This window comes from Colobus angolensis, unplaced genomic scaffold (genome assembly GCF_000951035.1).
Source record: "Colobus angolensis palliatus isolate OR3802 unplaced genomic scaffold, Cang.pa_1.0 Scaffold182, whole genome shotgun sequence".
Taxonomy (NCBI): Eukaryota; Metazoa; Chordata; class Mammalia; order Primates; family Cercopithecidae; genus Colobus; species Colobus angolensis.
The window spans coordinates 3,043,392-3,061,003 of NW_012114955.1; the positions used below are offsets into that span (position 1 = coordinate 3,043,392).

General features: G+C 38.2%; 1 protein-coding gene across 1 annotated transcript in view; it reads right to left on the minus strand.

The window, feature by feature from the left end:
* COPG2 (coatomer protein complex, subunit gamma 2) overlaps positions 1-17,612 on the minus strand; it is a 179,305-nt gene that overhangs the window by 67,930 nt on the left and 93,763 nt on the right. The window contains exons 9-11 of the mRNA XM_011939614.1: positions 6,687-6,820; positions 5,648-5,715; positions 3,415-3,603 (exon numbers count right to left, since the gene is read on the minus strand). Coding sequence (XP_011795004.1) covers positions 3,415-3,603; positions 5,648-5,715; positions 6,687-6,820 — 391 coding nt within the window. The remainder of the gene's footprint in view (positions 1-3,414; positions 3,604-5,647; positions 5,716-6,686; positions 6,821-17,612) is intronic.

Genomic DNA, 17,612 nt, shown 5'->3' on the forward strand with positions numbered 1-17,612 from the left:
GGCTCACGATGTAATCCCGGCACTTTGGGAGGCAAGGCAGGCAGATCACCTGAGGTCAGGTGCTTGAGACCAGCCTGGCCAACATGGCAAAACCCGTGTCTACTAAAAATACAAAAATTAGCCAGGCATGGTGGCTTGCCCCTGTAGTCTCAGCTACTTGGGAAGCTAAGGCAGGAGGATCACCTGAGCCCAGGGAGGTTGAGGCTGCAATGAGCTATGATAATGCAACTGTACTCCAGCCTGGGTGATACAGTGAGATCCTGTCTAAAAAAAAAAAAAAAAAAAAAGATGGGAAGGGGAAAAATATAAAACCGAAAGCAAACTGAAACAAATCTATCTGTATTTCAAGAGATTTATATAACTGCACTGAAAACAAGGAAGAAATAACCCACTTAGTCAATATTCAACTATTCTGTGTGCAGACGTTAAAAGATCATTATGAATTAGCAGTTATTTCCATACTACACATACATAAAATAATAATAATGACACATATATTATTCTTAATTCTTTATTATTTCATTTATACTTCACAATAACTCTATGAGGTAAGTATTATTATTATCTCCATTGTACAGCTAAGGAAGCTGAGGCAGTAAGAATTTATGTGACTCACCTGAGGTCACATATCTCATAAGTGGTAGAATCAGGATTTAAACCCAGGGATTTTGATTCTAAAGGTCATTCTCTTCACCACCACAAAGACTGCCTCCAAAACTTCTAACTCCTTTGCCTGACATTTTAAATTAGTCTTGTGCATAGCTGCAGCTACTGCCTGGCCAAGGAGGGACAGGGAGATCTCAGTCTCACAGCATTCTGCTGCAGGGCAGTAGGTATTATCCTAAAAATGTTATCCTATGCATCATTAGGACAGTATCTACTGCCCTGCAGCAGGATGCCGTGAGACTGAGACGTGAGCAGACTGCTCTCCTCACCGCTTCCTGCCCACACTGGTTGCCATTTTGAGAGTTTAACACTGGGCTGCGCCCTCCCCTCGACCTGAGTTAGGGCTGATGCAGTTGTAGCTGCTACTTGGCCAAGGAGGGCAGGGAAACCAGGCTATCCTACACATATCTAGGATCATACTCACTGCTCTGTAGCAGGGAGCTGTCAGACTGATGTGTGACCAGACCACACTTCTCACAGCTTCTTGTCCACACTGCATACCTGGGAGGAACCCCTCCCTCTCTGCTCCCTGGTCCATGGCACGATTTAGAGAGTTTAATGCTGGTTGTGCCCCACCTCGGGTTGAGTTCAAGTTGATGTGGCTGCAGCCACCACTTGGTCAAAGGAGGGACAGGAAAGCCAGGTTCTCCCACGCATAGTTAGGACAATATCCAATGTTCTTCAATGGGCTGCAGTGAGACCAAGCCCCAAGTGGACCACACTCCCCACAGCTTCTTGCCCATGCTGCTCACCTGAAGGGTCCCCACCCTCTCTAGTCACAAGCCCACAGCTGGCACCATTTTGAGAGTTTAAAGCTGGGCTACGCTCCACCCTCAGGCTGAGTTTGAGATGATGTGGCTGCAGCTGTCACCCAACTGGGGGAGGGACATGGGATAACAAGCAATCCTAAACACACTTAGTATAATACTCACCACCCTGCTACAGGCAGTTGTGGGACTGGAACCTAGCCTATCCAACCCATTGCAGCTTCTACCAACACCAACACAGACTGCTTGTGACCCTGTGGGTTGCTCCAACACCACTAGTGCCCATCACCCACACCACACCAGCTGCCAGGGGCCGGAGAACCCACTCACACACTGGGCTCATTGCTCTCAATATTTGTTTCTAGCAAGCCACCTGGAGGCCCAAGGATAGCCCTCTAGTACCCACCAACACTGGAGCCAGTGTAAGCTGGGCCTAAAAATAGGCACACGTGATGCACTGCTGGCACTACTGGAGCCCAAAGACTATGTTTCTAGGTCCCCAGCTAAACTTCACCATGACCTCAACTAATGCCTGTACCCTAAGTCACTGAGGAATCAGATACCACTGACCCTGTGTACTACTCAAGGGGTCACACAAAGATCCCACTACCACAGGCAGTCAAAATCAAAGTCAAGGGATCTTAATAACAAAATATATGTCTTTAGGAAAAAACTCACTCCTACAAAAGCAATTTGAAAAAACTGGAACAAGCAACTGCTACACCAGATGCACAAAACTGTCTGCTTGAATATACAGGTAAAGTTTGTTTTTTGAAAGTCTGGATGCATACTAAGTAGAGAGTAAATAGGGTTAGTTATACTACTTGATTGAGTATAAAGAAAGAATGAAGCAAACAATGTTTCTACTTTTATTCTTTTAACTGAAATTTATTTTTTTATCATCTCTGACATACTCTCACCAGTTCTATACAACCCTATTCTGGAAGTACTTTTTTAATTAGCCAAGAAAAATAAAGGAAAGGCATTTGGATTGGCTATAAAGAAGTAAAACTGTTTCTATTCACAAATGGCATAATTATTTATGTAGATAATCTCAAGGAATGTGTATAATGATGACTAGAACCAGTAAAGATACTCAGCAAGGTTACAGGATACCAAGTTAATACGGAAAAGTGTTTTTTAAAAGTTTTTCATTAGTAGTAAATAATAAAAAATTTTAATAAAATATCAAAAGCATAAAATATTTAGATATAAATTTAACAAGAGACTTGCAAGACCTCTAGAGTAAACACTACAAAACACTGCTCAGAGAAATTAAAGATCTAAAGGGAGAGATATACCATATTCATGAAATAGAAAAATAATCTTAAATTAAGATGTCAGTTCTCCCCAGATTGATTTAGAGATTCAACACAATCCTAGTCATAATCCTAGTAGGCTTTGTTTAGTAGAAATTGATAAACTAGTCCTAAATTTCATAGGAAATGCAAAGGAACCAGAATATTAAAAAAGAAAAAGTTGGAAGACCACACTACTTGACATTTAAGAGGTACCGTAATGCTACATTAATCAATATTAATGTGGTAATGGTACTGGATTGACAAACGGTTCAGTAACATGATAAGAAGCCCAAAAATATACCTAAAATTATATGGGTATTTGCTTTGTAGACAAAGGTGCCAAAGCACTCCAACAGAAAAAAGGAAGTCTTTCCAACAAATTATGGCGGAATACAGTAGATAGCGGTATGGAAAAAATACTGAACTTACCAAACAAACAGTAATTCAACTTAGATCACTACCTAAAATGTAAAATCTAAAACCATAAAGCATTTAGCCTAAAGCATGAGAAAATAAGCAGATAAAGGTTTCTTAGGGAACAGTAATAACTATGAAAGAAAAAAATTGATAAATTAGACTTCATAAAAATTTAAAACTTCTGCTTCTCAAATGACACTGTTAAGAAAATAAATAGGCAGCCAACAGACTGGGAGAAAACATGATCATGTTTAAACTCTTACCTTGAACTCATCTGAGATTTCAGACACAAAAGAAGATATCTGCTTCATGAGCCTGTCCACACTGCTCTCACTTCCTGTTTTGAGGAGTGTAGTAATGGCTAAGGTAGCAATGCTTCTGTTTGAGTCTGTGATTAAGTTTTCTAAGTCCAGATTGCAGGCAGTAACAGCAGAGGGGTGCTTCATTGCCACCTTGTGGAAGGGTAAGAAAAAAAATCACGCAAATTGCTTTTGATAAAGGCCAGAACTTACATTTTAATTGAGGTAAGTGGCAATCCAAAGAGGACAGGATAAGTTAAAAGTCATTGTTTCAAAAAGAATGGCTCCAGTTAACAAGGTATATCTTTTAATAAATGATCAACGGCCAGAGTATAGCATCGTACTCTCTTTTGTTAGAGAGTAACCTTTAACGTAACCTATAACCTTTCTAACATTACCATTTTTAAAGAATTATAATTGGCCTGTATTTCCTTAGAGTACACGTGTTCATATATGTCTATTAGACGTTAGGAGCACTGAGAACGGGATCTAGCATAGTAGACAGTGTTCGACAAAGACTGTTAATATCTTAGCACTTAAAAAATACTTCTGCACTTCAACACGCAAACTCCAGCCAAACTGCATTATCTATGGTTACTACATAGTCGGCCATTCCCCTGTGTCCTTGTTTTTGCTGATGTTGTTCCATCTTTTTGTCTATCCCAGTATTGGTATAGAATCCCTTACCCACAATTTGGAAAATCTGAAAAAACTCTGGAAAGCGAGGCATTGGGATGAAAATTTCTTTAACAGCAAAACATGACCCAAACTAATGTGAAACACTTTAATTGTTAATTTGTACCACTTGACAAGAATAGTCCTATGTTTCGTGCAAAAATATTAAGGTGTTTTAATGGTGGGATGCTGCCCCAGGCCCACTGGGGTTAGTAAATAAGATATAACACCATATAACCTTTCTAAAATTTATCTAAAAGCAAATTCTGAGACACATCTGGTCCCAAGATTAGAGATGAGGAATTGTGGACCTGTATCAGCTCTTTAAAAACAATTTAGGTCCTGGTGGCTCACACCTATAATCCCAGCACTCTGGGAGGACAAGGTGGGCAGATGACCTGAGGTCAGGAGTTCGAGACCAGCCTGGCCAACATGGTGAAACCCTGACTCTACTAAAAATACAAAAATTCGCTGGGCATGGTGGCAGGTACCTGTGATCCCTGCTACTTGGGAGGCTGGGTCATGAGAATTGCTTGAACCCAGGAGGTGGAGGTTGCAGTGTGCCGAGATCATGCCTCTGCACTCCAGCCTGGGAGACAAAGTGAGACTCTGTCTCCAAAATAAATTAATTAATTAAAAACAATTTAAATTGTTGTTCTATAAAGGTTTATTCCATGGCTGCTCTAAACTTCTCTTTTCTTCAATTGTTTACACAATTAATTTATAATTATGTACTGCCTATGACAAGTCTTCTACTACATTTAACTTTCATTTACATTTTCCATGCTTATTTAATTTATTCTGTGTTTCTGTATTATATCCTCTAAATCTATACTGTCTAATAATGTAGCCGACAGCAACATGTGACTACTAAGCATCTGAAAGGTGGCTAATCCAAATTGAGTATGCTGTAAATGTAAATATACTGGATGTCAAAAACTTGAGATATGTAACAATATCTATTACATGTTGAGATGACATATTATGATAAAATATACTATTAAAATTAATTTTACCTTAAAAACTTTAATGTGGTTATTATAAAATTTAAAATTATATATGTGATTCACATTGGGTTTCTACTGGACAGGGCTGCTGCAGACCAGCACTGTGCAAGAGCACTTCCTTCAACGACAGAAATGTTCAAGATCTGCACTGTCCAACAGCCACTGACCACATGTGGCTGTGAGTACAAGAAGTATGACTCATGTGACTGAGGATTGAATTTTTTATTTTATTTTAATTAATTTAAATTGAAATAGCCACTGATGGCTAATGGCCACCATATTGGACAGTATGGCTTTTGAATATAAAATGCTTAGAAGTCAGGAATGAGTGATAATCTTCAGCTAAATAATAATAAAAATGGGCATCCCCAAGGCCCCAAATATAACTGAAGTGTTGTAGAGGTGAAGCCCATGAATCATATATACTAACCTTGGAGAGAAAACCAAATGCTTCACATTGAATGTTTCTCAATTAGATACTGATATAAGTCAACAGTTAGCAAAGAAACACCTACCTTGTTCAAGGTCCTCACAGCTGCATATCTCAAGGCTGGCTTAGGAGAACTACAGAAAAGCTGAAGAACTAAAAAATAATAATAATATATAATATTACATATATATACTGTGAATACTCCTGGCTTAGGAGAACTACAGAAAAGCTGAAGAACTAAAAAATAATAATAATATATAATATTACATATATATACTGTGAATACTCCTGGCTTAGGAGAACTACTGAAAAGTTGAAGAACTAAAATACAGATATAGATATAGTGAATATTACCTATATATGCTGTGAATATTCCTCATCTCATCATATACCATATAGCTGAGAATATAGTACATAATGAATCACATTCAAAATATGCATAGATTTTATCACAGCATAAAAAATTTACATGATAAATATAAATTTATCAAAATAGAAAAAGCACTTTTGGGGTTCCTGTAGTCCCAGCTACTCGGGAGGCTGAGGCAGGAGAATGCAGTGAGCCAAGCTATTGCACCATTGCACTCCAGCCTGGGTGACAGAGCGAGACTCCGTCTCAAAAAAAAAGAAAAAAAAAGAAAAAGCACTTTTGGTCACTTATAAAAACTTTAATAGGAAACAAAGTTTGCTCTTCTTTTTAAAAAATTAGCATACCCATTAATACTTGAACTTAAATGGTAGAAATATTGACAGTTCTGAAAACAAATGGGCTTTTTAAACACCAAGGAAAACTGTAAAATGTTTTCAAAAGTTTCATATGAGGAAATAAAAACTTTTAAAAAAAGCAATAAATAATTATTATTTATTATTAATAAACTATGTACATATAAATAAAATTCTTTCAGAAGTTTTATATACATAAATAGAAACATTAAAAAAGAAATAATAAAGTAAGGAACAACTAAAATAAACTATTTACATATAAGCTATCAGAATGCAAAGGCTATATATGCACAGAGCTAGCGTTCAATAAACAGTCTTAACACCTATTCTGCAGACCTATGAAACTTAAAGCAAAAACTTAGGAACATAAGCAAAAGCCAGTCATCAAATGTAAAACAAACCTGAAACAGCAGGTGCCAACTCTCTTGCAGTACAGTTAGGAAGATGGATGATAGCTGAAGCAGCTTCATAAATAACCATTTCATGTTTATTTCGCAAGCAACTCTCAATGAAATCAAACAGTGGACTTTCATGGCTGCCAATAAATATTTATAGGCCATTATACAGATATCAAATAGACTGGCAATATGCATAGGGATTAAAAGCACAGGCAGATTGAGAGGCACTTCTGGAATGGTGGATGAGGGATTTCTAAAAATTCATTTCTCCACAAAGCAATTAGACAACTGGCAAAATTGTCAAAATTAACTTTTTCAGAACTCCAAAATTTAATCAAAGATTTGTGACAATCCTGAACATCTATTTAAGAAAAGTAGCTGAATCTTAGTAAGAATGCTGAGCTTTCTGGTGTTTCAACCTGCCTCATTCTCAATTTCCATGTACCTCTTCCCAGTTCCATAGTAGCCTTGGAAACCAGCAGCCTCAGAACCACAGTAACTGTGAATGCCAGCAGCCTGGCTACAAAAGCAGCTCTCGGCCAAAACCTCATGCCCAGAGAACTGTCACTATGTGACCTGTCTGGTGCCCCTAGAAAAGCCCTATTCACAGGCTAATCTTTATTTCACCTGACTCAAGAGCTCATTTAGTGTGAAAAGCCCTATGCCCAGGGAGTTTGTCCAAAAAAATCAGTAGTATTTGGTTAATCTTGCAGCTGCCAGAAGCAGCAATTTTAGCAGAGGCAAACAAGAGACTGGCCAAAAAACTTAAAAGGAAAATTTGGGAAATGAGATGTCCTTAGAGGGCTTTGAAAATTTCTAAAATATTACTGGGGATATAGAAGGCCATGTGCATGTGGAGGGCTAAGCAAATACCCACTAAAGACCTGACAGAGCTCCACTCTCTAACTTTTCCTTGACTCTGAGACTCTGCACAAAGCAGGAAGTGAAGGCTAAGGCAGAGCTGTGAACTGCTGGGGCATGGAAAGCATGCCCCAACATACACAGCACCCCTTGGAAAATGATGGGAGACATGCTGGTTTAAAGCATTTAAGAAAATCTGTCAAATCGCTATTTGTGACTCAGACATTCAAACAAAGACTTCAGTGTCTATACAAGATACAGATTCAAGACTACAGAAATAGTCCAGGAAGGTCACAAACCACAACAAAAACAACAAACCCCAGGGACAGGAGAAGGGAAAAGTCTGATTACCAGTGCTGTCACATTATAATATTTAAAATATAATGTTTTTGACAAAATAATTATGAGACACACAAAGAAATAGTTAAGTATGACCCATCTATGGGGAAAAAAAGTAGTCAATAAAATTTATTCCTGAGGAAGCCCAGATGTTGAACTTACTAGGCAAAAACTTTAAGTCAGCTAATATAAATATGTCCAAAAAACTAAAGGAAATCATATTTAAATTAAAGGGAAGTATAACAAGGCTGTCTTACGAAAGAGAGACTACCAATAAAGAGACAGAAATGATTTTTTTTTGTTTAAGAAACCAAATAGAAATCCTAGATTTGGAAAGTGCAATGACTGGAATGAGAAATTTGCCAGAAAAGTTCAATAGCAGACTTGTGCAGGCAGATGAAAAAATAAGAAAACTTGTAGATCTACTGAGATAAACCAGCTGATGAAAATAAAAAAAGAAGGAAAAAAAATGAACAGTGCTTTGGAAACCTGTGTAACATGATCAAGGGTACCCATATTTGGATGACAGGAGTTTTCACAGGAAAAGAGAGACACAAAGGGGAAAATGAACATAAGAAGAAACTATGGCTGAAAACCTCACAAGTTTGATTAAAAACAAACACACAAACAAAAAAAACACATTAATTTATGGACCCAAGAGGCTCAAAAAGTATCAAGCCGAATAAATACAAAAATATTCACATATATATACACCAGAGTGAAACTGTTGAAAGCATAAAAATAGTCATTCTGACTGGTGTAAAATGGTATCTCATTGTGGTCTGGATTTGTATTTCTCTAATGATTAGTGATGTTGACCATTTTTTAATATGCTTGATACCATCTCGTACCAGTCAGAATAGCTATTATTAAAAAGTCAAAAAATAACAGATGCTGGTGAGGTTGCAGATAAAAGAGAATGCTTATACACTGCTGTTGGGAATGCAAATTAGTTCAGCCACTGTGGAAAGCAATTTGGAGATTTCTCAAGAACTTAAAACAGAACTACCATTTGATCCAGCAATCCCATTACTAAATACAAACCCAAAGGAATATGAATTGCTCTTGTTAGGTTTTGATGTGAAGGCGAGGGTTAAAGAAAGACTGAGAGAGAGTTGGCAGCTCTACAGCAATGCAGGTTTTATGTCCAGCATAAGATCTGCAGAGGCAGGGCACCAACTTAATGCCAGGGCCCACCTCTCCTTACAGGCTGGGGCAATTTTAGGCCTGGGAGGGAGGGGTCTGAGGGATATGGCTTGCTGCCTGGGAGGATGTTGATAAGATGTTCCCATGATGAGGCGGTTTGGCCCTTGATGTGGCAGGATGTGACAGTGATGTTCCTTGGACTTTTTCCCAGCAGAATGTGATAAGAAAGTCAGGCAATCGGGCAGGATGTTTCTCACAGCCCAATCCCCCAAGGAATGTTTCACTTTGATCAAGGTCTGTGAAATGACAGGGGGCTTACAAAATGGTACAGTTTGGACTAACAGTTCTACCATAAAGACACATGCCCTCATACGTTCATTGCACCACTACACACAATAGCAAAGACATGGAATCAACCTAGATACCCATTAACAGTGGACTGGATGAAGAAAATATACTACATATACACCATGGAATACTATGTAGCCGCCGGGCGCGGTGGCTCAAGCCTGTAATCCCAGCACTTTGGGAGGCCGAGACGGGTGGATCACGAGAGACCATCCTGGTCTACACGGTGAAACCCCGTCTCTACTAAAAATACAAAAAACTAGCCGGGCGAGATGGCGGGCGCCTGTAGTCCCAGCTACTCGGGAGGCTGAGGCAGGAGAATGGCGTAAACCTGGGAGGCGGAGCTTGCAGTGAGCCAAGATCGCGCCACTGCACTCCAGCCTGGGCGACAGAGCGAGACTCCGTCTCAAAAAAAAAAAAAAAAAAAAAGGAATACTATGTAGCCATAAAAAAGAATGAGATTACGTCCATTGCAGCAACAGGGATGGAGCTGAAGGCCATTATCCTAAGCAAATTAACATGGGGACAGAAAACCAAATACTGCATGTTTTCACTTATAAGGGGAGCTAAATATTGAGTGCACATGGGCACAAAGAAGGGAACAATAGGCACTGGAGCCCACTTGAGGGTGTAGGGTGGGAAAGGATGAGGATAAAAAAACTACCAACTGGGTGGTACTATGCTCACCACCTCGGTGACAAAATAATCTATACATCAAACCCCCATGACATGCAATTTACCTGTATAACAAACCTGCATGTGCACCCCCGAACCTAAAATAAAAGTTGGAAAGAAAAAATAATAATAAATAAATATATAAACAACAAAGAAAACATAAGATCAAGGTAAAATCTTGACAGCAGCAAGAAAAAAAACTACTTATCACACTGTACAGGGAAAAAAATCAGTATGATTAATAGCTGATTTCTCATCTGAAACAATGGAAGACAGAGACAGTAAAATGTCATATTCAAAGTGCTAAAATGAAAAAACAAGAATTCTATAATCCAACAAAACTATCCTCCAAAAATGAAAGCTAAAAATGACATTCCCAGATAAGCAAAGGCTGAGAAAATTCATTGCTAACAGACTTGCTTTGTAAAAATACTAAAAGAAGAACAGACTGAAAGATTGTAGACAGTGACATGAATAATCAGGGAGAAATAAACAGCATCAGAAAGTGTAAATATATTAATTGGTATGAAAGATTCTACAATTTTTCTCAATTCTTAACTACTTTGAAGAACATAAAATTTGTATAAAGCAATAACTATAACACTATATTGTCGAGTTCTTAACATATACACAGATAACACACATGCCAATAACAGCAAATAGGAGGGAAGGAACAGAACTATATTGGAGCAAAGATTTTAAATTTTATGAAATTAAGTTAGTATTATCTGAAGTAGACTGTGGTAAATTAAAATGCTTACTATCATTCCTAGAAATTATGAAAAAACTTTTTTTAAAAGCTAAATTATTGACGAAGGTATTAAAATGATATGCTAAACATTGTTTAACTCAAACGCAATCAAAGAAGAAAAGAGAAACAAAAAAAGACAGGAGATTTACACAGAACAAATAGCCAAATGGCAAAGGTAAACCCAACAATAATTATATTAAATTTGAATTGTCTAAATACTCCAACTAAAAGACAAACTGCTAGACAGGTTTAAAAAGCAAGATCCAACTACATGATGTCTAACAGACACACTTTAGATTCAAAGACACAGATAGGATGAAATTAAAAAGACAGGAAAATATATGCCATGCAAAAAAACTGTAAGAGATCACGAACACCTACATTAATAGCAGACAAAATAAGAGTTTAAGACAAAAATGTTATGCAACAAGGAGAGACATTTCACAATGTTAAAGAGATGAATGCATCAGGAAGATTTAACAATGATAAACATACTCATGCAATAGAACCACAAAATACATAAAGCAAAACTTGACAAAAGGAAAGAGAAATATGTAATTTAAAAATAATAGGCCGGGAGCTGTGGCTCACGATGTAATCCCGGCACTTTGGGAGGCAAGGCAGGCAGATCACCTGAGGTCAGGTGCTTGAGACCAGCCTGGCCAACATGGCAAAACCCTGTCTCTACTAAAAATACAAAAATTAGCCAGGCATGGTGGCATGTGCCTGTAATCCCAGCTACTTGGGAGGCAGAGGCAGGAGAATTGCTTGAACCTGGGAGGTGGAGGTTGTAGTGAGCTGAGATCGCACCACTGCACTCCAGTTTGGGCAACAGAGTGAGACTCTGTCTCAAAATAAATAAATAAAAATAACCGTTGAGGGACAAGATCTCAACTCTGCTCACAGCTGCCTGGATATAAACTCAATGGTATTAGTGGGGCACGGTGGGAGAGAGACTGGCCTTGTTGGCTGTGTGGTAGCTGGGTTAGACCTGTCACTGGCAGCTTTCCCCCACTTTCATGGTAACCTGTATGTTGCAGCAGAAGCACCATAACCCCCCTGGGAACATAACTCCATGGGCCTGAGAACCATACCCCCATCTCCCACACCAGCTGCAGCAAGCCCCACACAAGGACAGTCTGAGCTCAGACATGCCTAACCCTGCCCCCTGCTGATGGTCTTTCCCTACCTGCCCTGGTAGCTGAAGACAAAAAGCATAATCTCTTGGGAGCTCTATGGCCCCAACCATCCCTTGAGAAACCCAAATATGTATCCAAGTGACCTCAGAGCAAGCTTGTATCCCCTCTATACTACTGCAGCTGATGCTCTTTTGAAAGCGCCACCTCCTGGCTGGAAGCCAATCAATTCAAGACACTGCAGCAACTAATAAAAGAACAACCATGACCCAAGAAAACAGAAAACAACAGCTAATTCAACCGCCTATAACATCCTGGCTAATCAGAGGTCCAGAGTCAGTACACACGACAACCGTACTGCTAGTACAACCAGCATTCGAGAAAACCAGGATACTAAACAAAACTACAACCAAGGACCCTCACAGAGTCCCCTTCACTCCCTTCACAACTTCTGGAAATGAAAGACACATTTACAGAAATGACAAATACACTGGAAAGTTTCAATAACAGAATCGAACAAGTAGAAGAAAAAAATTCAGAGCTCAAAGACAAGGCTTTCAAATTAACCCAATCCAACAAGGACAAGGAAAAAATAATTTAAAAAAAAAACACACAACAAAACAAATGCACAAAGCCTCCAAGAAGTTTGGGATTATGCTAAATGACTAAACTTAAGAATAACTGATGTTCCCAAAGAAGAAGATAAATCTAAAAGTTTGGAAAACTTATCTGAAGGAATAATTAATGAAAACTTGCCTGGCCTTGCAAGAGACCTAGACATCCAAACACAAGAAGCTCAAAGAACACCCGGAAAATTCATCACAAAAAGATAATCACCTAGGCACTTAGTCATCACATTATTTAAAATCAAGATGAAGGAAAGAATCTTAAGAGCTGTGAGGCACAAGCATCAGGTAAGCAATAAAGAAAAACCTACCAGATTAACAGCAGATTTCTCAGCAGAAACCCTACAAACTAGAAGGGACTGGAGTCCTATCGATAGCGTCCTTAAACAAAATAATTATCAGCGAAGAATTTTGTATCCAGTGAAACTAAGCTTCATAAATGAAGGAAAGATAAAGTTTTTTTCAGACAAACAGATGCTGAGAGAATTCACCATTACCAAGTCAGCACTACAAGAATTGCTAAAAGGAATTCTAAATCTTGAAACAAAACCTTGAAATACACCACAATAGAACCTCCTTAAAGAAAAAATCTCACAGGGTCTATAAAACAATAACACAATGAAAAATAAAAAAACAAGGTATAACTAGCATGATGAATAGAATAGTACCTCACTCACATCTCAGTAATAACACTGAATGTAAAAGGGCCAGGTGTAGTGGCTCACGCCTGTAATCCCAGTACTGTGGGAGGCCGAGGCGGGCATATCATGAGGTCAGGAGTTTGAGAACAGCCTGGCCAACATGGTGAAACCTCGTCTATACTAAAAATACAAAAATTAGCTGGGCATGGTGGTGGGCGCCTGTAGTCCCAGCTACTCGGGCTGACACAGGAGAATCACTTGAACCTGGGAGACGGAGGTTGTGGTGAGCTGAGATAGTGCTATTGCACTCCAGCCTGGGCAACAAGAGTGAAACTCTGTTTCAAAAAAAAAAAAAAAGAGAATCCACCAACCAAGTCTGCTGTCTTAAAGAGACTCACCTAACACATAAGGACTCACATAAACTTAAGGTAAAGGGGTGGAAAAAGGTATTCCATGCAAACGGACACCAAAAGTGAGCAGGAGTAGCTATTATATCAGACAAAACGGACTTTAAAGCAACAACAGTTTCAAAAGCAAAGAGGGACATTATATAATGTTAAAAGCACTAGTCCAACAGGAAAATATCACAATCCTAAATATATATGCACCTAACATTGGAGCTCCCAAATTTATAAAACAATTACTACTAGACCTAAGAAATGAGACAGACGGCAACACAATAATAGTAGGGGACTTCAATATTCCACTGACAGCACTAGACAGGTCATCAAGACAGAAAGTCAACAAAGAAACAATGGACTTAAACTATACCCTAGAACAAATGAATTTAACAGATATTTACAGAACATTCTACCCAACAACTGTAGAATATACATTCTATTCATTAGCACATGGAACATTCTCCAAGATAAACTATATGACAGGCCACAAAACAAGTCTCAATAAATTTAAGAAAGTCAAAATTATACCAAGTACTCTCCCAGACCACAGCCGAATAAAATCGGAAATAAACTCCAAAAGGAACCTTGAAAACCATGCAAATACATGGAAATTAAATAATCTGCTCCTGAATGTTTGTTGGGTCATCAATGAAATCAAGATGGAAATTTAAAAATCCTTTGAACTGAACAATAATAGTGTATGCAGACCTCTGAGATACAGCAAAAAAGGTGCTAAGACAAAAGTTCATACTACTAAATGCCTACATTAAAAAGTCTGAAAGACCACAAGTAGACAATCTAAGGTCAAACCTTCAGTAACTAGAGAAACAAGAACAAACCAAACCTAAACTCAGCAAGAGAAAAGAAATAACCAAGATCAGAGCACAATTAAATGAAACTGAAACAACAACAATAACAACAAAAATACAAAAGAGAAATGAAACAAAAAGCTAGTTCTCTGAAGATAAACAAAATTGATAGACCATTAGCAAGATTAACCAAGAAGAGAGAAGATCCAAGTAAGCTCAATTAAAAAGGAGTCGGGGGATACTAAAACCAATACTACAGAAATACAAAAGATCATTCAAGGCTACTATGAACACCTTTATACATACAAACTGGAAAATCTAGAGGTGATGGATAAATTCCTGGAAATATACAAACCCTCCTAGATTAAACCAGGAGGAAATGGAAACTCTGAACAGACCAATAACAAGCAGCGAGACTGAAATGGAATAAAAAAGTTGCCAACAAAAAAAAGTCCAGGACCAGATAAACTGACAGCTGAATTATATCAGACATTCAAAGAATAACTGGTACCAATCCTATTGAAACTATTCCAAAAGATAGAGAAAGAGTGAATCATCCCTAAATGATTCTCAGAAGCCAGTATAACCCTAATACCGAAACCAGGAAAGGTCTTAACAAAAACAGAAAACTACAGACCAATATCCCTGATGAACTCAGACGCAAATTTCCTCAACAAATATAGCTAACCAAATTCAACAGCATATCAAAAAGATAATCCACCATGACCAAGTGGGTTTCATATCAGGGATGCAGGGATGGTTTAACATACACATGTCTATAAATGTGATACACCACGTAAACAGAATTAAAAACAAAAATCACATCATCATCTCAGTGGTTCCCAAAAAAGCATTTGACAAAATCCAGCATACCTTTATGATTGAAACCCTTAGCAAAATTAGCACAGAGGGGATGTACCTTAAAGTAATAAAATCCATCTATGACAAACCCATAGTCAGCATTATACTAAATAGGAAAAAGCTGAAAGCATTCCCAAGAACTGGAACAAGACAGGGATGCCCACTTTCATCACTTCTATTCAACATAGTGCTGGAAGTCCTAGCCAGAGCAATCAGACAAGAGAAAGAAATAAAGGGCATCCAAATTGGTAAAGAGGAAATTAAACTGTTGCTGTTCACTGATGATACGATTGTCTACCTAGAAAACCCTAAAAACTCATCCAAAAAGCTCCTAGATCTGATAAATGAATTCAGTTTTTCAGGTTACAAAATCAATGTACACAAATCAGTAGCACAGCTATACAGCAGCAGTGAGCAAGCAGAGAATCACATCAAGAACTCAACCCCTTTTACAGCAGCTGCAATAAAATAAAATACTTAGGAATATACCTAACCAAGGAGGTGAAAGACCTCTACAAAGAAAACTACAAAATACTGCTGAAAGAAATCATACATGACACAAACAAATGAAAACACCTCTGATGCTCATGGATGAGTAGAATATTGTGAAAATGGTCACACTGCCAAAAGCAATCTACAAATTCAATGTAATTTCCATCAAAATACCACCATCATTCTTCACAGAACCACACACACAAAAATCTTAAAATTCATATGGAACCAAAACAGAGCCCATACAGCCAAAGCAAGACTAAGCAAAAAGAACAAATCTGGAGACACCACATTACCTGACTTCAAATTATACTATAAAGCCACAGTCACCACAACAGCATGGCACTGGTACAAAAATAGGCAATCAGACCAACGTAAAAGAATAAAGAACCCAGAAATAAACCCAAATATTTACAGCCAACTGATCTTCGACAAAGAAAACAAAACATAAAGTGGGGAAAGGACACCCTATTCAACAAATGATGCTGGGATAATTGGCCAGCCACATGTAGGATCCTCATCTCTCACCTTATATAAAAATCAACTCAAGATGGATCAAAGACTTAAATCTAAGACCTGAAACCATTAAATTTCTAAAAGATAACACTGGAAAAACCCTTCTACACATTTGCTTAGGCAAAGACTTCATGACCAAGAACCCAAATGCAAGAAAAGCAAAGATAAATAGATGGGATTTAATTAAACTAAAAAGCTTCTGTATAGCAAAAGAAATAATCAGCATAGTAAACAGACAACTCACAGAGTGGGAGAAAAGTTTTGCAAACTATGCATCTGATAAAAGACTGATATCTAGAACCTACAAGAACCTAAAACAAATCAGCAAGAAAAAAAACAAACAATCCCATCAAAAGTGGGTTAAGGACATGAATAGACAATTCTTAAAAGAAGATATACAAATGGCCAACAAACATATGAAAAAAATGCTCAACATCACTAATGATCAGGGAAATGCAAATTAAAACCACAATGTGATACCACCTTACTCCTGCAAGAATGGCCATAATTTAAAAATAAAAAGATAGGTGTTGGCATGGATGTGGTGAAAAGGGAACACTTTTACACTGCTGGTGGGAATGTGAACTAGTACAACCACTATGGAAAACAGTGTGGCAATTACTTAACTAAAAGTAGATTTACCATTATCCAGCAAACCCACTACTGGGTATCTACCCAGAGGAAAAAAAGTCATTATATGAAATAGGCACTTGCACACGCATGTTTATAGCAGCACAATTCACAATTGCAAAAATATGGAACCAGCCCAAATGCCCATCAATCAATAGTGAATAAAGAAAATGTGCACTCTCTCTCTCTCCTCAGCCATTAAAAGGAAAGAAATAATGGCATTTGCAGCAACCAGGATGCAGCTGGAGACCATTATTCTTTGTGTGTGTGTGTGTGTGTGTGTGTATGTGTGTGCGTGTGTTACAAATTTCTTTCTTTTTTTTATTATTATACTTTAAGTTCTAGGGTACATGTGCACAAGGTGCAGGTTTGTTACATATATACATGTGCCATGTTGGTGTGCTGCACCCATTAACTCATCATTTACATTAGGTATATTCCTAATGCTATCCCTCCCCCCTCCCCCAACCCCATGTCAGGCCCCAGTGTGTGATGTTCCTCACCCTGTGTCCAAGTGTTCTCATTGTTCAACTCCCACCTATGAGTGAGAAGATGCAGTGCTTGGTTTTCTGTCCTTGCGATAGTTTGCTCAGAATGATGGCTTCCAGCTTCATTCATGTCCCTACAAAGGACATGAACTCATCCTTTCTTATGGCTGCATAGTATTCCATGGTGTATATGTGCCACATTTTCTTAA